Source organism: Ursus arctos, unplaced genomic scaffold (genome assembly GCF_023065955.2).
Source record: "Ursus arctos isolate Adak ecotype North America unplaced genomic scaffold, UrsArc2.0 scaffold_1, whole genome shotgun sequence".
Taxonomy (NCBI): Eukaryota; Metazoa; Chordata; class Mammalia; order Carnivora; family Ursidae; genus Ursus; species Ursus arctos.
Window position 1 is genome coordinate 18,499,621 of NW_026622763.1, and position 21,402 is coordinate 18,521,022.

Sequence of the window (21,402 nt, forward strand, 5' to 3'; positions counted from 1 at the left end):
TTGGCCGACATGTACCTGCATCTGTTACCACCTCACCAAAATTGTTCGTGTGAAGTGGGCGTTTGTTTACATGTCTGAGCATAGGGCTTCGGGAGCGTGTTTATGTAGCTGTTCTCCGCGTTTACAGGGGATAAGACAGAAGAAGCAGGCTCCCCTCCAGAGGGAGGAAGGCAGGCTTGCCACTACCCTCCTAGACAAGGACAGGCCAGGCTTGTCCACCACAACCACCGGGCCTGCCTTGACAGTACCACCAGGGTTGAGAACTGCTGCCCTGGGCTCCAGAGAGATGCTGTTTGGCGCTTACCTGGGTCCCTTTCTGAAAGTGTGTTAGCTCCACAGAGTGACTTTGGCATTTTAGAAACAGGAGAGGTGATTGTCACTGCCCTGTTCAGAAGAGAAGGCTTTCCTTTGTGGTCTGGGAGCTGAGCTGGATTTGGTGAGCTCACGCCCTCTCTGAAGGAGGGCACTGCTGCTGGGTACTGTTTCTGGTACAGGTGGTGAGCAAGAAGGAAGAGTGTGTGATGGCTGCCTTTCCTGACAGGGTGGGGGAAGTGTGGGCCCAGGAGTCAGGTCGGGACCCTGAGTGACAATGGGGCTTGACCACTCAGAGCCCGAATCCATTTCTGTTCTGTAAAAAGGACTAAAATGTTGGACTCCTATTCCATGCAGCTGGCTGGGTGTCCAGAAAATTGAGAGAACAGCCCAAGAGCTCTATTCTGGCTATTGACAGATTCCATAACACACTTGATATTATCAACAGGCCAAGATACGATTTTTTTCTCCCATTCTGCTGCCTAGAAAATGCCCAGAAATGCTAGAGACAACCCCTGTAGCACCTCTGGAATAACGTTCGCTTCTGGAACACACGGGAGTCAAAGCTGAAATCTGCCCTTGCAGCCTAACCCGGGAGAGAACAGTAGTCAGTAATACTGAGCATCTGTGCTGCCCTTTGAGGTGGTGATTCAGTGTCCTTCGTGACATAGTGTGGCTGCCTGTGATGGCTGCAGGGTGAGAGTGCAGTTGGGACTTTAGGTGGCTTTAAGAATTCAACAAAATGAATCATGGAACACTACATCAAGAACTAATGATGTAGTGTATGGTGACTAATATAATAAAATATATATATATATATATGAATTCAAATGCGGGAAGGCTGTGAGGGTCAATCACTGAGGTGTTTTGAGGGCAGGAGGTATCTTCTTACCTGACATCAGGTACTTGGGGCCAGTATCTTGGTGAGGGTAGAATTCACTGCACTGGATGTATTTGCAAATAGCATTTAAGCCTCCGTGATTGTGAGAGTACTGTGAATATATAAAATGGAGAGCATGTGAACTATAAGGCAGTGAAAAACCTGGGACTCTCTTGGTCCTTAACCCTAGGTAGGCTCGGTTTCTCTCGTAACGTGAAAGAAAAGAAGTTCATTTTCAACAGAAGCAGCTGTGTGAGTCACCATTTCCAAACTATTTAGCACAAGATAGAAGATGCTGTCACTAAAACACACAAGGGCAAGGAAGATGCCACGCTCATTTTTGTACTCTTAGAAATAAAGACTAAAAGGTAAAATACTCCCTAACCCCAAACCCAGATAAATTTTGATTTCCCTCCAGTCCTTTTTTAAAATGCATATATGCACATGTCATTTAAAAAATTGGAATATTTCATATACAGCTTTTTAAACTCTTACTTTGTTATATTTCTTCATGCCATTAGATATTTTTAATGGCCATGCACTTTTTTTTTAAACCATCCATTCAATAACTACAGTGAGCTCCTGACGTTAACAGCTGGTGGTGATAAACAGAGATGACAAGACGCCTGCTTTGCCCTCCCTGAGTTCCAATCTAGTGATTTATTCTATCTTATGAATGGATGGGCATATGTAATTTAATCTTTTTGTTGGGTGTTTGGGTAGTGTCCGGTTCTTATCTATAATAAAGAACACTACAGTGTCCTTGTACATAATGAATGGACTGGATTTTGCTTATTAGTCTAACTGTATTGTCTTTCTGTGGAGAGGTCACTGTGAAATTAAAAATATATAACTGATGAAACTTGACATTCTGGCAGTCAATGGAAATGAGAGGTTGGGGCTAATTCTTTTTTCATTAGCACCTTCCTTTCTCATTAGCGCCCTGTCTTTGCTGGTTTCTCCCAAGCAGCAAGTGAAGCTGCTCCTTGTTGGCACTCTGCCTCTGGGGGCAGCCATGATGAAGCGGGACTTGGATTAGAAGCAAGCTCAGATGCAAATAATTTTTTGCCATTCAGATATAAGTCCTTGCTCATTGCACAGTTGGTTCTGTGCCAGTGAATCACGCTGGCTGCACCTTAAATGTAGCCCATCATGGCGGTGCCCAAAGTCCTTAACTCGTGGGTTCTACAGATTCTGATGGAGTGCCTTGAGGACAGAGCCTGGTGAAGGTTGGCCTGGAGGACAGCGGGCTGGATAACCACTACTTTGGGAGCATGTCCCAGGGGAACAGGGTGGCTAGCATAGGCCCTACACACTCCCTTTCTTGATCATTCCTCAAATACTAATGGCCTGAATAATCTGGGCAATCAGGGTTTGCTGCCCTGTCTCACAACTTTAACCGATAGACCTATAAACTGGTAGACTTTTTCTACTAGTGGGACCCCTTTTGTCTTGAAATCCTGTCTCCTTGGGCCCCAGCTCTGGAGGCACATCTAGCCGGCAGTGAAATCGCCTTGGCTGCCCTGCTCAAGAATGTAGCAACATCTTCCAGCCCCTGCTCGCCCCCTGGAGTCATGCTTTTTGGAAATGAAAACTTACAGAAGCTGTCAGGGCACCTGTTCTGAGATTTTTGTCGATCTCGCCCTTGATCAAAGCACTTCTAGCACGATAGAAAGCAAAGCTAACTTCCCCCAGAAGCACATTTTAAATGTTTTCCGTTGCTTTGATCTCGTCTTTATCACGTACAGTAAGTTTCAGGAATACAGAATTGCGGTAGTAATGTTGGGATTAAATTTTTATGGCTAAGGCTTTGAAGCACAAACAAAATTTTGAAAGCCTGTTAGTAATTGAAAATTGTAATCCTGCTGAGGACACATTTTACTGCTATAATAACTGTAAAACACAATGATAAATATAAAAACATTACACTAGAATTTGAAGGAATATATTTGCCCTAATTTCTTTATTAAGCTCTGTAGAAATTATCCTTGGGCGTACAGTCTTATTGGATAAATGGATTATCATTAAGACTAAAACACAAAAATGTTCTGGTATTTAAAATTGCAATAAAACAGTTTTTGCGGGTTTAACTGTAAAATGCAAAGGGTGAGAAATACTTGCATCACCTAGAAATGTATGATTTTCTTAGCCTTGTTGGTGGGAAGACTACAGTCCATTTATTTGTTGGTTCATTCATTCATCTGTTCACTTACATAACACACACGTAACTGAGTACTGCAGTGTGCCAGTTGGTAAAGACACAGAGGTGGGCTTGACATCATCTTTGCCCTTGGGTATTTTATTGACACTATCTTCTGTGTCGAACTGTCTTGAAATAAAACAACTGCTTGTTGAACTTCTTTTCTTTCATACTGGAAGAGAAAACATGCCTATCCACGTAAAGTGCCTAGGGAGTCCAGGGTTTTTGATTGCTTTATATTACCTTTTCATTTTGAGGCAGAAGTTACGGAAATGCAGACTCTTCATTATTTTTAGTGTGGGAGTTGTTCACAGAACATTGGCATCAGTGAGTCTTGAGGATGGTTGGGATATGACTTAACAAAAGCACATGGCAGAAGCCCTGAGGTTCATCCCCGATAAGTGTGCTTAGAAGCAGCAGGTCAGAGATGCTTGCTGGCTGGCAGGTCCATAGTGGTTCTTCAGAGGCGGTAGGTAAGGTAGGTAAGAGCCATTGGGTCTGGAACCAGACTGTGTGAGATGGAAGCCTTGATCTGCAATCATCTGGGGCAAATTACTTCACCTCTCTGTGCTGTGGCTTATCATCTATAAAATGGAGATGGTAACAATAATACATTCCTCATATTGTCTTGGCAGGACCCATGAAGTAATCCATGAGAAGTGCTGGGGACAGCAGCTGACACATAGAGCTCAGTCAGTGGTGCTGGGGGCAGGGTGGTAGCGGCAGCGCTGGTGGTGGTACGGAGTATAGCTGCAGTAGTGAACGTCAGCATCCTTCTCATCATCATGACTTCCCTTCGTTGTACCATGTCACACGGTCACAGAGGTCACCCTCTAGTAGGTGAGGTCAACAAGAGATAGTAGATACCCTTATCGGTGACTGTATTTTAGGAATCGAGGAAGACTGGCTTCTTGTGTTTTGACATTTTTTTAGTATAGTTGACACACAATGTTAAATTAGTTTCAGGTGTGTGACTTAGTGATTTGACAAGTTTGTACTTTAGTCTGTGTTCATCACTAGTGTAATTATCCTCTGTCCCATTACATCACTCTATTACAGTATTGTTGATTCTGTTCCTTATGCTGTGCCATTTATTCCTGTGATTTACTCATTCCATACCTGGAGCCCTGTGTGTCCCACTCCCCTTCCCGCATTTTGCTCATCCCCCACGCCGTCCTCCATGGCAGGTGTTCATTCTCTGAATATATAGGTCTGATTATGCTCTTTGTTTGTTTGTTTTTTAAGGTATTTGTCTTTTCCAGTCTGACTTATTTCACTTAGCATAATACTCCCTAGGTCTACTCAGGTGGTCTCAAATGGCATGATCTCATCCTTTTTTAAGGTTGTGTAGAATTCCTTTGTGGACACCACATTTTTCTTATCCATTTTGCTTATTGGGCACTTAGATTGCTTCCATTTTTTTGGCAATTGTAAATAATGCTACAATAAATATAGGGGTGCATATATCTTTTTGAATTAGTGTTTTCCTATTCTTTGGGTCAATACCCAGTAGCAATATGCTGGATTATTACTGGTTTTTCTATTTTTAATTTTTTTTTAAAGATTTTATTTATTTATTTGACAGAGATAGAGACAACCAGCGAGAGAGGGAACACAAGCAGGGGGAGTGGGAGAGGAGGAAGCAGGCTCACAGCGGAGGAGCCTGATGTGGGGCTCGATCCCATGATGCTGGGATCATGCCCTGAGCTGAAGGCAGACGCTTAATGACCAGGCGCCCCTCTATTTTTAATTTCTTGAGGAACCTCCGTACAGTTTTCTACAGTGGCTGCACCCATTTGTATTACCATCAACAGTGCGTCAGGGTTCCTTTTTCTCCACATCCTCACCAACACTTGTTTCTTATGTTGTTGATTTTAGCCATTCTGACAAGTGTGAGGTGATGATGTCTTATGGTACTTTTGATTTGCATTTCCCTGATGATTAGTGATGTTGAGCATCTTTTCATGTGTCTGTTGGCCATCTGGATGTCTTCTTGGAGAAATGTCTATTTATGTCTTCTGCCCATTTTTTAATTGGATTATTGGTTTTTTGGGTATGTCATACATGTTCTTTATATGTTTTGGAGATCAACCCCTTATCGGATATACCATTTGCCAATATCTTCTTCCATTCAGTAGGTCGTCTTTTTGTTTTGTTGATGGTTTCCTTCACTCTGCAAAAACTTTTTATTTTGATGTAGTCCCAATAGTTTATTTTTGCTTTTGTTTTCCTTTCCTCAGGAGACCTATCTAGAAAAAATGTTGTTATGGTCAGTGTCAGAGAAATTAATACCTGTGCTCTCTTCTAAGGTTTTTATGATTTCAGGCTTCACATTTAGGTCTTTAATCCATTTTGAGTTTATTTTTGTGTATGGTATAAGAAAGTGGTCCGGTTTCATTCTTTTCCATGTGGCTGTCAAGTCTTCTCAAAACCATTTGTTGAAGACCCTGTCTTTTTCCCATTGCATATTCACGCTTCCTTTGTCATAGATTAATTGACCATACAGTTGTGGGTTTATTTCTGAGCTCTGTATTCCATTCCATTGATCTATGTGCCTGTTTGTGTGCCAGTACCATACAGTTTTGATTACTATCACTTTATAATACATCCTGAAATCTGGAAGTGTGATACCTCCAGCTTTGGTCTTCTTTCTCAAGATTGCTTTGGCTATTCATGGTCTTCTGTGGTTCCATATAGATTTTTGGATTATTTGTTCTAGTTCTGTGAAAAATATTGTTGGTGTTTGATAGTGATTATGTTAAGTCTCTAGATTGCTTTGGGTAGTATAGATTTTTTAACAATATTCTTCAAACCCATGAGCATGGAATATAATATCTTTCCATTTGTTTGTGTCACCTTAAGGTTGATGTGACAGTTTTGTATTCTGCCTAGGGTGTGCTCCACCTGTGACTATCACCAATAACTATGGGTTGGGGGGTTCTGTCCCATAGTCCTCTTGCCTTTTAACAAAAAGACAAAAAATTCTAGAAGGTTACCAGCCCTTGAGAGACCATCAGCATGGGCTGGACTTCTGTCAGCTCCTGTAGGGAGGAGGGCTCATTTCCTTCATTGTACTTTGCATTGTATTTGTAGCAATGCCTCTGGTGCCTTAGCAGATGGAGTTCGCACATAATGCAAGCTCAGTGTCCGTTCTCACACTTCCCCCTGTATAAAGGGGCAGTGAGGAAGAAAGGGATGGGAGCATATGCCTAACTCAGTGGTTCTCAAATTGGGGCATTGTGCCTCTCTCCCCCCAGGGGCATTGGCAATGTCTGGAGGTCTTTTTGGTTGTCACATAGAGGGATTGCTACTGTCATTCAGCCGCTAGAGGCCAGGGGTGCTGCCAAACACCCTTCAGTGCAGGGGACCTCCCTCAACAGCAAAGAATTGTCTGGCCCAAAGTGTCAATAGCTTTAAAGCAGAGAAAGCCTGATTTAACCCATTCTAGGGGTCCAGGGCTTCTGTGTCTAGCTCACCTCAATTGCTGGTAATAGTTAAATGCCATTTTTACCTGTGGGCTGCTTGGCTGGTGATAGAGCCTTCAGGCAATGAGGCTGGAGATAGAGGGGCTTGGTATCCTGTATCTGAGGGGTGGTTTTGTCACACACTGCAGTCCCCTCCCAGTGACACCACTGCCCCTATTCACATGGCCGGCCTCTGGCGATCTTCAGAATTCTAGAGAAGCAGTTGATGCTTTCAATTCATTCTAAGAGCAAAGCTGGTGGCTGGCTCCTGTTTCTGCCACCTAAGGATGTGCCAGGGGTAGACTGTGAGTCACGCTGACCACGAGACTGCAGCACCTGGAGGAGAGCAAGCTCATGACCCTTTCGATTAAGTGATAAAAGTCCTGCCTCACTCAGGAAGAGATTTCTTGAGGAAGGATGAGAGTGTTTCCCAGAGGAAGTTTTATTTGTTATTTCTATGGGTAGCAGGCAGTTATATAGTGCTTATCATGTGCCAAGTGGTGTTCAGATCATTTTGTAAATATTAACTCATGAAGTCCACATAACAACCCAAAGAGGTAGGCTTTTTCTTATCACTCTTTGACAGAGAAGGAAACAGAAGTGGAGAACAAGGTCGTAAACTGAGAAACTTTGGCTCCAGAGTCTGGGCCCTTCACCACAATGCTGTGAATGAAAGACCTTGAATTTCACACTTGGATTCTTGTTCTACCCTGGCTCTTGACTTCTGGCTGGTCCGCTAAGGCATCAAGGCATTAGGCCAACCCGATTCAAGTCCCCATTCTGGTTTATTATCTCTGTTGCCGTGAGCACGTTACTTCATGTCGGTGAACCTCTGTGTTCTCCTCTGTAAAATGAAGTCATTTTACCTCACCTACCTTCCGGAGGAGGTGAAGATAACGTGGGGTTTCTTAGATTTGTGTGTGCATTTAAAGGGATTCAGGAAACATTAGTTCCCTTCTGTCCTTCCTGCTATAATGATATTTTTAGCCCCGTTGCTCTAATGTTGTGGCCAGCTTCTTCTTACCTGTAGGTAAGGGACAGGCTGAAGAGCAAGAAATAGCCCTGGTCGGGTATTTGTTAGAATGAATGAACGAACCACTGCAGAGGCTAACATCATGAAGAAGTCCGATGATCAGTTTGGGGAGAGTGGTGGGGAGGTTGCGCTGATGCCAAGCACAGAACACCAGACTTTGAGGAGAAAAGTGTGGGTTTACTTTCTGCTTGCAATATTTAGTTGCTCCAGCCATGCCTCCCATCTGTAAACCACTGACAGCACAAACTTCCATGTTCGTTGTGCACCTTCGTTTCTGTTCTGACGACTTTCCTCTCCACCTGGCAAAATAGGATAGCCTGAGTGCCTTATGGCCGAGTTTATGAACGCGTTCAAGGTCAGCTGGCTTTGTCCTGGGGATGGTGAATTGATCCGTGAGATCACCTACTCAAAGCAAGTTTGCCCTGCTTCCAATAGGAGGGAAAGCGGCAACTTTGCATTTGTCTCAGTTCAGGACTTTGCCTATCCTCCCCCCACATGTGCTCTTCTTCCCTGATCCACTCCCAGTACATTCGTGACCCTGGATTCTATTCACATGGATGGCTAGCCTGGTGTCCTTCTGCCTTTCTCACAGGTGCAAGTTGATATATCTTTCTTTGATTATGAGTTTCCAGAGGAGAGAGGCTTAATTAATCTTCTTGTGTGTGTGGAATACCTTGTGTACCAACTTCATAAACGCGTGTACATGTGGGTTCAGTGTCTGTCTAGAGAGAAGGGCAGCATTTAACCACAGTCAGATGTGTAGGAAAGGGAATCAACTCTTAAACGTAAGCACCATGAGAGAATATCCCCAGCATCTAGAATAGTGCCTGGCACACAGTAGTTGTTTAGTAAATATTTCCTGAATGAATGAAAGACTCTGGTCTTAATTTAGGTATCTTTCTAAATATCATTATAGTTACCTCTGAGTTGCCCAGCATGCCTAGAATCTGGAACTGTAGTTTTTATTAAGTAAAGACTTGGCAAAAAAATTGGGATGTACTGGAGTATATAGCACTGAAAATAACAATGAACTCGATCCAGAAGCTACTCAAGACCTCGCTGCACTTTGGGGTTGTCATTCTATAGGTCAGAGCATCGTGCTCTAAGAAGGCATTTAATAGGGTGCTTTGGTAAGGTGCTAAGTAACACCAGGTTTCCTCTATCGCCCTAGTGGGTGGGAATAATTTTATGTCACCTACTGCTGAACTCGCATGGCAGAAGAGACCAATGTGTTTTGTACTCTCTGGGCCACCTGAAGATGGCCTCTGTCATCTTTAAGATAGGATGTGTTAAGACACGCCTTCAAGCAGTACTTTTTGACTCTGCCACTTTTTTTTGTCCTTCATGTTAGAAAGAGACAGAGAAGGAGGAGGAGGAAGAGGAGAGGAGAGAGAAAATGCACCAGACAAATGTACAGAGGCCAAAGAATTTTTAACTATCTGCATTTTGTTTTACAGATCTGAAGAAAACTCTCGCCGTGCTGTTGGATAATATCTTGCAGCGCATTGGCAAGTTAGAGTCAAAGGTGGACAATCTTGTAATCAATGGCACAGGAGCAAACTCGACCAACTCCACCACAGCTGTTCCCAGCTTGGTCGCACTTGAGAAAATTAATGTGGCAGGTAAGAACGGCAATTGTGTGCCCTGACGTGGTGTCAGACCGTGCTTTGAACTGGGGAAAGAATAAAGGAGCACAGTGGTTCTTATTGGTATAAATCCCACAACTTGGTATGGTCCCTCTGAAGCTGATTTTAAATTTATTTTTGATTAACATGTTAAAAGACTTTTAAAGGCTCATCGTGATGTGTAATATCTGGTGGTTTCTGTGACATATTTCATATAATGAGCTCCTGGAATTCACTTTTAATGAGAGGATTCATAGCATGGATAAATGGAATAAAGAGGTTATCTGGGAAGCTCATGCCAGTTAGAGGTCCTTTCTCCTCCTCATTTTTATCAGACAGTTTCAAAAGTCTGTTCCATATAAGTGATTCTCTCCTTCCCGTTGTTAAAGAAGAGCCACCATTGCAGAAAATGTGTCCTGTGTGTAAATGGGGAGATGGAAGTTCTGGAAATGAGACTGATGAAATAAACGGCTCCTGCCTGATCTTGGGCTGTTTCTGTCACCACTCGTGGACACCACCCTGCATTTCTCACTGGGATGCATTTTGTCTAACCCCTTCTTAAAACTGGAATCTTGGATGAGAGAACAAGCATAGATTAAAAACAAAGCCCAGATCACACACAGCCCGGATTGCCCGTGGCTTACGTTGGATTCCCCCATTGCACTGCCCTGGGATCAGCCTCCAAGTCGCTGTGGTTGAGCCAGGACTTGCTCTCATTAGGGTGACAAAGCAAAGAGCCCAAGGATGAGGATGAAGTGCTTTGGGTGAACAGTTATAAATGAGTTGTCTGCACTCCTGGTGGTGGTATTTATCCAAACTCTACTTAACGAATAAAATAAGGAGCTGGGTTGCTTTCTGCTACTTTGAAAATCCAATTTAGTGTCCTTTTTGGTTTCTCTCTACCTCTGACTTGCACTGTAGAAATGTACGGACTAAAGTGGGAGAGATTCTTTTCCTTTCCTACCTCCCAGTGTCAAAACATTTAATTGTTTCCCATTATGCAAGCTTGTTGTATTACCTTTCTGTTCTGTACTTTGCCCTTTAGCAAGTGTTAAATTACAAAATATATTTCTAATAATCCAAAGTGTCCAACCAAAGAAAGGTATTAAAAATAACTTTTAATTACAACACAGAGGCAGTGTCATCTGGGCCATAAATCCTATCTTCCCAGCAGTTTCCAACAGCTTCTGTAATTAGACAAGAAAACCTCCCACTGTGTTGAGCTGCTTATTAATAAATGGAACCCATGCCTCTCCAGTCTCCACTCCTCCACCCCCGTCCCCAGTAGAAAATGCTGTTGGAAAGGTCCTATCTGATTTCATGGCAGTTTTGCATTGTCCTATTTCTGGAGGTGGAGTGGGGTGCTTTGCCTTGACCTTTGCTGCCTCCCACTGTCTCTGTCCTATATAGCCCCTGTAAACAAGTCTGTTGTCATTCTCTGCCCCGATGAGGGATCTTGCTTCCTCTGACTGTCCTGTTTGTGTGCCACACTCACTGGGAGACTAACCCTGCCTGGGCTCCAGATACCCAAGTCCAGAATTGTAGGTAAACCTCCAGGAGTGAAATGGGAGGGAGTTGGTGGCTACTTCTTTCCAGTGGGATCCCAGCCCTATGTACTGAGTGAGTTAGTTGACCCAGTTAACTCATACCTCTTGAGCACATTCTCTAAGTTGTTGGCTCTGATGGTTCTCCTTTCACCCTGCCACTGGTACTGTGTTTTTACTAAAAGGATTTTGTGTGTTTTGCGGGGGTGGGAGGAGGGAGCAGATTTAGAATTGTGCCTTTGATAATTAACCTCATTCTCCCTCCTTTGCGTCTTTTGTGTGTGAGACACTCTGTCTTTGAGATTTTTAATGGCCAATTAAGAAAATAATCGATATGCACAAAATCCCATAGACGGTGGCTGTGTAAATGGGGGTAGCTATGAAGCTTCTCACAGGAAGGTACATTTTGAAGGTGGGTAAGATTGAGGCATAGGGGCCTCATGGAAGAGATAAAGACTCCTAAAAATGGATTGTAACCCAGAAGATAATTGGAAGGAAGGGTAGGAAACTAATATCCAGCAACCATCCAGGAAATACCAGTGACTGTTAGTGACCCTCAAGGCACATGATTTTACTCAGTCTTCTCAACATCTAGGAGAAGTTAGTGGTTTCACAGGTTTTATGGAGTTTAAGTGTTTGGGGGTGGGGGTGTACATCTGGTGTTGACATCCCTTGAGCTCAGCTTAAGACCAAGTCCCATAAAGAGAAAAGAGGGTGAGTGTTGATCTGTCTTCTTGCTTTCATTTCAATCATCACAAATGGGCGAGTTTGGAAAAACATGCTGCCTTTTTCTTAGAGGTTCCTGGAGAGCTGACAGTTTCCTGGGATATTTAATGACCTGTCTAGTAAAGAAGTTCTCTGTGTCTTAAGGGTCTGTTTCTGTGGCCAACCTGTGTAAAAACAAGCTTGACCCTCTGTGCACATGTGCATTCCTCCCTTAAACCGTGATGGCCACAGTGGATATAGTTATGAAACAGAGAATAGAAACATCCTCCTTTATTTCCCCTGGAGGGTGGGGCAGGGGGGCTTTATGTTTTGTCAGTTAAACAACATATGTCTAAACTCTTTGCCCTGTCTGTAGATTAGAGTGCCAAAAAGAAGAGTAAGAACTTCAGTTTGTGGCCCTTGTTCAGTTTGTTGCCCTCTCTCTGAGCCATGGCCCTACTGTCCCCATACCCCTATTGTCATAGCAGGAATGGCTCTGGAGCTGGGAGACAGGTCATTTTTATAGGGTTCCAATCCCAGTTGAATGAAGTATTTCTTTCTTTCTTTTTGCATTAAGACATGTGGTAATTGCTCAGAAATGTTCTCCCTGGTGTGTCTTTACTGCTTACTCTGGTGTCTTATTGCTCACTGATGTTTCTGATTGCTTACTGTTTCTTATTGCTTGCTGATATATTTTCTGGTTGGCTCTAACCTGCTTCTAAATTGGGTACCATGGCAGTTGAAGAAGGGTTCCCTAAATGTATTTTCTTTTTAGGGATAGCTCTGTGTGCCTACGTGTACGTGCCCTTCCTCTGTTTAGCTGTGTTCTGTGTACCTTTTACCCAAAATGGCTTTTCTTTCCAAATTTATCACTCTTGGGCTTTATGATGATGTGAAAACGATGTTCCCCTAGAGAAATCTAGCTGGAAAGGAACTTCACTGAAATCAAGAATTAGCTTGAACTATACTTTTGAGCTTGGTTTATCTTGTCGAAGATGAAGGTGAATCAAAGAAACAAAAACCCAGATTAAAAAAAAAAATCCCCACCCTTCAACCAGTCGCCTAGTAAATCAGTTTCTCCTCCCCGAAAGAACTTGAATGGTTTTTTTTTGCCAAAATTATCCCCTTTCAGAATGATGTTTTTGTTTTTGGAAAGACCAATTCTGCTTTTCTCTACTTTTATGGTCTTAATTATGACACGGAGTAAATGGCACTGCATCTGGAGTTCTTTGCCATGTGCTCACATAGGGGAAAGGTTAAAAAAAAAATGTACGTGATCATGAAAATGCTTGCTTTCTGAGGCCGGACAATGTCCACTTAATCTTTGTTTTGCCCATAGCGTCTTGTTCAAAGCCTACCTGTTGAAAGTATTCAATAAATGCCCACATGGATTGGATGATGCTGGAGGGAACAGCATGTGGTTTCACTGCTGAAAGGAGTTTTTCCTTCTGGTTCCTCTTTTCCATTTCTGTGTCTGGGGATTTGCTTGGACGTGGGGCTTGGCATCTCATGTCCCTTTCCCAAACCTTAGCAAACACCAGCTATGAAGTAGGTTTTTTTGTTTGTTCGTTTGTTTCGTTTTATTGTTTTGTTTTGTTTTTGTGGTGGTTGTTGTTGTTTTTGGTCTGTCATGTCTGAGCTTTCCACAGATGCTCCCATGCTGTGGAGCCTTCATAGAAGGTGATGGTTACAACTCTATAGATTGTAATATTTCAGGGGATGGGCACATTGTGCCTCTCTCTCCCATCAGTTGGGGGAGGCATGTGTGCATGTGTACCTCTGCATTTATTCCTTTGTACTCTTAAGAACCAGTTCTTGTCCTGGAACATCAGCTGAGTAACTGGCCAGCATGGAGGGTTCGCTAAAAGACACAACTTACTGATAACATTTCTTTTACCTTACGATCACTTACGATTGCAAGGTCGTTTGGGAAGCACAGTCACACACTCGAAGGTGCGGGCACAACTCCAGTGGCTGGTTTCTAATATTGAGTCTACACGGAACATTAGCTAAGCCTGCGTTTCCCAAATGTGAGTAGCCACATGCAGTGGATTTCCAGTATCTGCCAGTGAAGTGCAATGTATTTGAGCTTGGATGCTGTTTTCAATAAAAACCATAATTATTATTCTACCATTTAAAAATTGCAAATGAAAAATGTCCCTGCTGAGTTTCAGGACTTGCATTTGGAAGTGCAATTTTCCCCCTTTTGTGCTGCTAATGGACCTTGAAATTAAGTTGCACCGGTGTTGTTTCTTCTTTGGGTCCCCCTGTTATCAATTGTGTTGGAGTAGCACCTGAAGTGTCCCAGCCCCTGCCCAGCTCCACAGGTAGCTTTCTGGGGATCAGGTAGTGGCTGGTCTGTGACAGCCCAGATGCTGCTGAGAAATGGGCAGATCGGAGATTGCAGGGTGCTTTCTTACTAATGCGAGTGAGAAACGACTGCGTTTCTCCCACCTACGTGTCGCTTTCTGTTTCATTCTTTGTAAGGACAGCGCTAAAGACTTGACTATTTGTCAGAAACAATTCTTTTGGTATCTTCCTAGAAAAATGTATGTCATCGTTGGTGTGGTTTTCACTTGGTGTGGTCAGGATGTTTTGATTTTTATCATGAAGAAGGAGGAGGAGGACAGGAGGAGGAAGAGAAAGAAAAGTACAGTTCAGTAGAAGTGATGCTGCCCTTTGAGCGTGGGTATTTATAGCTCTGATTCTCAACTGCAGACGATTTTACACCCCCGTGCCCCCCTGGCCATGCTTGGCAGTGTCCGGAGACATTTTTGGTTGTCACAGCCGAGGAAGTGCTCTTGACATCTCTTAGAAAGAGGCCAGGGATGCGGCTAAACGTTTTACAGTGCACAGGCTAGCCCCCACAACAGCAAACTATCTAGCCCCAAATGTCAATTGTGCTGTGTTTGAGGAACTCTGAAGGTAGTGTTGGAATCTGGAGTTCCGCGTATGACCGCTACAGAAAGATGCCTAGGATGTTGAGCTCAGCTGATGGGCTAGCTGAGACGGAAAGCCTCCTTCTCTCTTGCTCACAAGGCTGTTTGCAAGTCCTTAGCCCCAACCACTTTTAGCTTTGCAACTGATCTTTGAGACCTCCAAGAAAGAGATTTTTATAAAATCCCAGGAAGCTCTTGGGATCCTGACCTTAAGAAACTCCTTTCCTGGACCCAAACCAGTAAATTTTTGGCAACACACATTTTACTCCTGCTTATATAGAAGGTAATTATTTCTTTTCATGAAGGAGCCACTAATTCAGAATAATGATGGCAAAGTAGTCTGAGAGTAGATTTAAATTACAGGAATGTTTTAGAGGAAATTCTATTTTATTAATTTTAAGCAGAGTATGTAATTATCAAGACATGAGAAAGTAAATTAAATAAGTTAAGGAAAACAAGACAGGTCCCCAAAGGTCTGCTTCACGGCACAAAACAACCTACACAGTCTATTTGGAGCAGTAGAAAAGGAGATGATCCTGAAAAAGGTAGGTCGAGGGAATCTGAAGTTTTCAATGTAAAACTTAGGAGTTTGTATTTGTTCTAGGCAGTGACCAGCTGAGGAGTCTTTAAATAAAGCAGGAGGGTAATGAGATGAGACCTGTATTTTCAGAGAATTAATGGCCATGTGGAAGTGGGGTGCTTTAAAGGGGGTCCAGCTGGAAGCCAGGTGTGAGAGTTGAGTGGAGTGGCGAGAAGAAGGCTTGGAATGAGTCATGGGCACGACACCAGGGGGAACGGGGGATTAGAGACCCATGTCAGGTGGAGCTGAGGAGGACATTGTGGACCATGAGAGAGGACGGGGAAGGAGCAGTCATCATGACTGGGTGATGCCCTTATTGAGGAAACAAGCCAGCCAAGACAGGATCTTGTGAAGACAGTAGCTATATGTTAATGCGGGTTGCTTTGCCACAAGCCACGCGTCGAAGAAATCAGTTTAAAGGAAGTTGGAGCATTGGTTCCAGTGCTCAGGCTATGAAAGACTTCACAGAAGGCAGTGTTTTGGAGCCAGGCCGCCCCGGTTCAAATCCCAGCTCCACCACTTCACTCCTGGTGACCTTGAGCATCTTTCTGAACCTTTCTATAGCTCTGTTTCCTCCTCTGTACAATTGGGGAACTAATGCCCGTGTTCATGGGGGTTGTTGATGAGGATAAAGTAAACTTAGACATATGCCTGGCATAAATGATCGTTGGTTAATTACAGTTTAAAAGCCACGTTGATGGAGCTTTTACTTTGTTGATGTGAGACTAGAAATTGCATTGACTAGTTATTCGAATATCACCACTGAGAGTGAATATGATATTTGTGTAGTGCTGTATAGACTAGAAAATATTTTCATATATGTTACTTCATTTGAGTGCTTTAAACTTAAATTTCCCAAATTGACCTTTTTTGTCAATACTTAAGGCTTAGCAGGAAACCGATGTATTTGTCAATGATCTCTTAAAAGAGACAAAAACAAACAAACAAACAAACAAACAAAAAACCCACCTTAAACAGAAAGGGAGTTGGGGGCCCATGCAGTTGGCTAGTTCAGAAGATGATGCTGAGCTCTGCCCTACTGTGTACAGACATGGGGATCATCTTCAAGAAGCTCAGCTGTGTTGGCTTCTGAGTGGTCTTCATTCTAAGGCCATCTTCTTGGGATGGTGGTTGAAATGGCCACAGTGGGGCTTAGGTTCTGGCAACATTGTTGGGGAGGGTTCTGATCATCTAGTCACCGTGCCCAGTGACATCCTGATTGGGTGTGCTTGGATCATGCAGGTCACCCCAGGGTTTCCTGGTGGCTGGAGGGGCCCTAGAAAGATTCCAGGCAGCCGATAATATAGGTAGGACTACCACAAACGCATGTCACATTATGGTTTGGATTTTCAGAATTGTCCTAAGCCTGGCTCATACTTTTCTTTCCTTGGGGGTTCAGAGGACACAGCTTCGAGAATGCTAACCTTTCTTCTCCCGTTTTAAATGCTGCTCTTCTGGCTGAATGTGCCACAGCCCTGCTGGGAACTGGCTTCGCCTACACCATGCTATTTATTTATGCTGTTACACATTTACATGTTTCTGTCCTCAGCCTGGAATGCCCTTCCGTTTTTCTGGCTCTTGATTAACATCCTTTTCAAGACTCTTCTGAAGCACTGTCTCCCACAAAAGGCCTTATGAAGACCCCTCCATGCTCAGAGATTTCTGGTGCCCCTGCTTTGTGTTTTCATGACTGCTGTGTACATCCTTGGACCTTCCCATACTTATCTGTCTCCACAGCCAAGCTCTAAGCCCTTTGAAGGCATGGGCAAAATATCCTACATTTTTCTTTTGAACCCGATCCCTAATTGGGAGCTTGGCAAATAGCACGTTCCCAGCAGGTGTCCAGCTGAATGCGCTCCTCCCTCTCAGGGACACGCACCAGGTCCGCCACTGTCCTAGAACTTTTGTCACGACAGTGAGGGCCACACAGTCAGTTCTAGATCACTGTTTTTGCCACTGGACTGCTTTGACATGTTCCTGAGTACTTTAGGAATTCCCAAAAGCACCTGGAAAGTTGACTGCTAACTTGTTCAAAAGGGAAAATGCTTTTGCTTTGGTGCACTTTCTGAAAACTAAGTTTCCATAATAAGATAATTTATTTTGTAATTTTGGTGACTGATTATGTAAGTAGGAGTTAAACAATTCTAACGAGCTGTAATATAATAGGGATTGCTCTGAATGAATAGTCTTTGCAGAAAAGCAGGAACCCACTAATCCTAATCCCTTTGGACTTGTTACTGACCCTTCAAGGAGTACATGGTTTTTTTTCATTTCAGAAAGAGTATGGGGGTGCCTGGGTGGCTCAGTCGTTTAAGCCTGACCTTTGGCTCAGGTCATGATCCTGGGGTCCTGGGATCTCCCTCTCTCCCCGTCCCCCCCCCCCCCGCCCGCTCATGCTACCTCTCACTATCCTTCTCTCTCTCAAATAAGTAAATAAAATCTTATTTAAAAAAAACAAAGGTCAGAGTATATATCTGTATGAGGAATGCTGTTTTTCCCCAGCCACTTGAGGATGGTGAGGAACAGGAGCTCTTAGGAACGGACACTGCGGGACTGACCTTGGGAACTTGTACAGGCTTTACTTTTGTGGATGAAAATGCCGCTACACAGGGCTATTTAGTGGATCAGAGCTAGGACATACTGAAATAGACTTGTTTGTTTTAATCAGAAGGCAACAGATCCTACTTGCTCTAATTTGGCTAAATGAGGTACGTGTATACAGTTGTGCTATCAGCCCGCATATGGTATTGATTCAGGAGACATTCCGCAGCCACAGCATAGCATATGCTTTCCCATAGATACTCCCTTTTCTCTGCCACTCCATCCTTTACCTGTTTTTATCGGCACATATTTCAAAGGGGCATTCTAGAGCCTGAGATTTAAAAATTCAGAAAAATTGTAGAATTAAAGTTGTTTCAATGAGGGCAGGGAACCGTACCTATCTCTGGGTGGTTAAAATGGTTTCTTAGGTATGGAAGCTTGTGGGGTTTTGATAGATTTTTTTTTAAGCTCTGCTTTTGGCTTTGTAGATCCATAGCTTCTAAAATTAGGCGACCTAAAGGAAAATCAGTTGCTAGTTTTTGTTGATATTTTTTCCTTCTGGGTGTATCTCAGAAAAGGAAGTAAGAAAGCCTATGTGGTGAAGGTGATCTGAAATGGTTTGCTGAGTTTCAAAAGGAAGCAAAGAGGCATCCAATTAGTTGTGTGGCTGAGAGGGGCTGAGCCGCCCCACAGTTCTGGGCGGCAGACATCCTCTTCATTACTGGACAGAATGGTGTCCTTTCTCTGTCTCTCTCCTTTGGCTTTGGACCTTCAGGAGATCTGCCAGGCAGGATCGCGATACCCAAGTCCACTCACGTTAAGCTGAGGACCTGTAGCATTGGCAGAGCCAGCAGAGAGACTATGTGTCTGGGGTCGACGGAGGGTTTAAACTGCATTTTGATTTGCCTTGTCAGAGTTGGCCAGCTACACTATTAACTGGTGTGAAGCTCTCTTGATGTTCCATGTTGGTGAGCCTTTCGAGTCAACATTAACAGTGGGAAGCTGCTCTCTACCTCTGTGCAGCTAAAGATGGGCTCTTAAAAGTCATTGCAGAAGAACCATAATGAGCATCAAGTGAAGGACTTGTGCTAATGCTTCCCCCGCTGTGGGGGGACAAGATTGAACGGCAGCTGTAGGATTGTGGTTCAGACACAGACTCTGGACCCTGGCAGCATGGGTTCGAATCCTAGGTCTGCCACCTCCTGCCGTGTGTCCTTGGATAAACCCAGTTTCCTCATCCATAAAATGGGCATAAAGTACCTGTGCCACGGGAGTGTTGTGAGGATTATGAGTTCATACATAGGAAACACTCAAGGCCAGGCACAAAATCAGAGCTCCGTAACTTTTGACCATTGGGACATGCACTTCTTTTTTTTTTCTTTCTTTTTTTTTTTTTCAGTTAGCCATTGTATAGTACATCATTAGTTTTTGATGTAGTGTTCAATGATTCATTAGTTATGTATAACACCCAGTGCTCACCCTCCTTAATACCTATCACCCTGTTACCCCCTCCCCTCTGAAACCCTCAGTCTGTTTCCCGGGGTGCATAGACTCTCATGGTTTGTCTCCCTCTCTGGTTTCTCCACCTTCAGATTTCCCTCCCTTCCCCTATGGTCCTCCTTGCTATTGCTTATGTTCCACATATGAGTGAAACCATATGATAATTGTCTTTCTCTGCTTGACTTCCTTCATTCAGCAGAATCCCCTCCAGTTCCATCCATGTCGATGCAGATGGTGGGTATTCATCCTTTCTGATGACTAAGTAATATTCCATTGTATGTATGTACCACATCTGCTTATCCATTCATCTGTTGAAGAGCATTTCAGCTTCTTCCATAGTTTGGCTATTGTGGACAATGCTGCTATGAACATTGGGATGCATGTTCTTTTCACTACATCTGTTTCTTTGGGGTAAATACCCAGTAGTGCAATTGCTGGGTTGTAGGGTAGCTCTATTTTTAACATCTTGAGGAACCTCCATACTGTTTTCCAGAGTGGCTGTACCAACTTGCATTCCCATCAACAACAGTGTAAGAGGGTTCTCCTTTTTCCACATCCTTGCCAACATTTGTTGTTTCCTGTTTTATTAATATTTGTTATTCTAATTGGTGAAAGGTGGTATCTCATTGTTGTTTTGGTTTGTATTTCCCTGATGGCTAGTGATGTTGAACATTTTTTCATGCGTCTGTTAGCCATTTGTATGTGTTTTCTTTGGAGAAGTGTCTGTTCATGCCTTCTGCCCATTTTTTGACTGGGTTATTTGTCTTTTGAGTGTTGAGTTTGAGAAGTTCTTTACAAATCTTGGATATCAGCCCTTTATCTGTAATGTCATTTGCAAGTATCTTCTCCTTTTCCGTGGGCTACCTCTTAGTTTTGTTGACTGTTTCTTTTGCTGTGCAGAAGCTTTTTATCTTGATGAAGTCCCACAAGTTCATTTTTGCTTTCATTTCCCTTGCCTTTGGAGACGTGTCTTGAAAGAAGTTGCTGTGGCTGATGTTGGAAAAGTTACTGCTTATGTTCTCCTCTAGGATTTTGATGGATTCCTATCTCACATTAAGGTCTTTCATCTATTTAGAGTTTATCTTTGTATATGGTGTAAGGGAATGGTCCAGTTTCATTCTTCTGTATATAGCTGTCCAATTTTCCCAGCACCACTTATTGAAGAGGCTTTTTTCCAGTGGGTATTTTTTCCTACTTTGTCAAAGATGAGTTGACCATAGAGTTGAGGGTCCATTTCTGGGTTCTCTATTCTGTTCCATTGGTCTATGTGTCTGTTTTTGTACTGGGACATGCACTTCTTACCCTGACTCAGTTTGGCCTGTGAGCCAGAGGGTAGCAGCAGATGGTCAGTGCTTGTTGAGTGTGTAAACTACCTAATCCTAATGCAGTATTTTATAGAGAAAATAGTATGGGGACCTGGGAAGAGGGATTTCTGGAAGATGCTTGGCAGTCACATGCTAGACCTGGTTTGGCATTAGACAATCTTGAACAGAACTCCTGGAGCCATTTTTACTCACACTTGGCATCTTATTTCCCACACTGAGCCTCAGCTTCACGCTCTGTATAATGGAGATAATGATGCCAATGCTGTCCTCATGTGCCCGTGAGGATGCAGTGAGATAATGTATCTGAGAGCCTGGCACGGTGTCTTCACCCTGCTTCCCTTCAGATACTGCTCTTTGGGGTTAAGACCTTGTGAAAAGGGGGGAGGCACAAATGTAATTCGGCAAACACTGTTGTATGCTTTATACAACCAACACTGCCTGGACGGTGCCAGGCCTTGCGTCAGGGTGCAGTGGAAAGGCAGCCAGGTAAGAAATGAGGGCTCCTGTTGTGAACGAAGGGCTGCACCATGCAGCGGAGGAGAAGGAAGGGAGCATTGGCAGTGCTCACAATACCTGTCTTGACCCTCAACCTAGAGCTGCTTTCACACTAATTCAAGAGGATCTGTTGGTTTTGCCTGGCCTTTTGGTTTTGGGAATGACTTCAAACTCTATAGCCATCTAGGGACAAGGTTAGGGATAGAAGTGACCTATAGGAATTGGCACAGAGGACTTTTTTTAAAGATTTTATTTATTT

General features: G+C 43.5%; 1 protein-coding gene across 5 annotated transcripts in view; it reads left to right on the forward strand.

Annotated features, from left to right (window-relative positions):
• Nucleotides 1-21,402, forward strand: part of MGAT5 (alpha-1,6-mannosylglycoprotein 6-beta-N-acetylglucosaminyltransferase) — a 325,980-nt gene that overhangs the window by 123,717 nt on the left and 180,861 nt on the right. For all 5 annotated transcript variants that reach the window (XM_026510104.4, XM_026510107.4, XM_026510105.4 and 2 more), the window contains one exon: nucleotides 9,347-9,511. In XM_026510104.4, coding sequence (XP_026365889.1) covers nucleotides 9,347-9,511 — 165 coding nt within the window. The remainder of the gene's footprint in view (nucleotides 1-9,346; nucleotides 9,512-21,402) is intronic.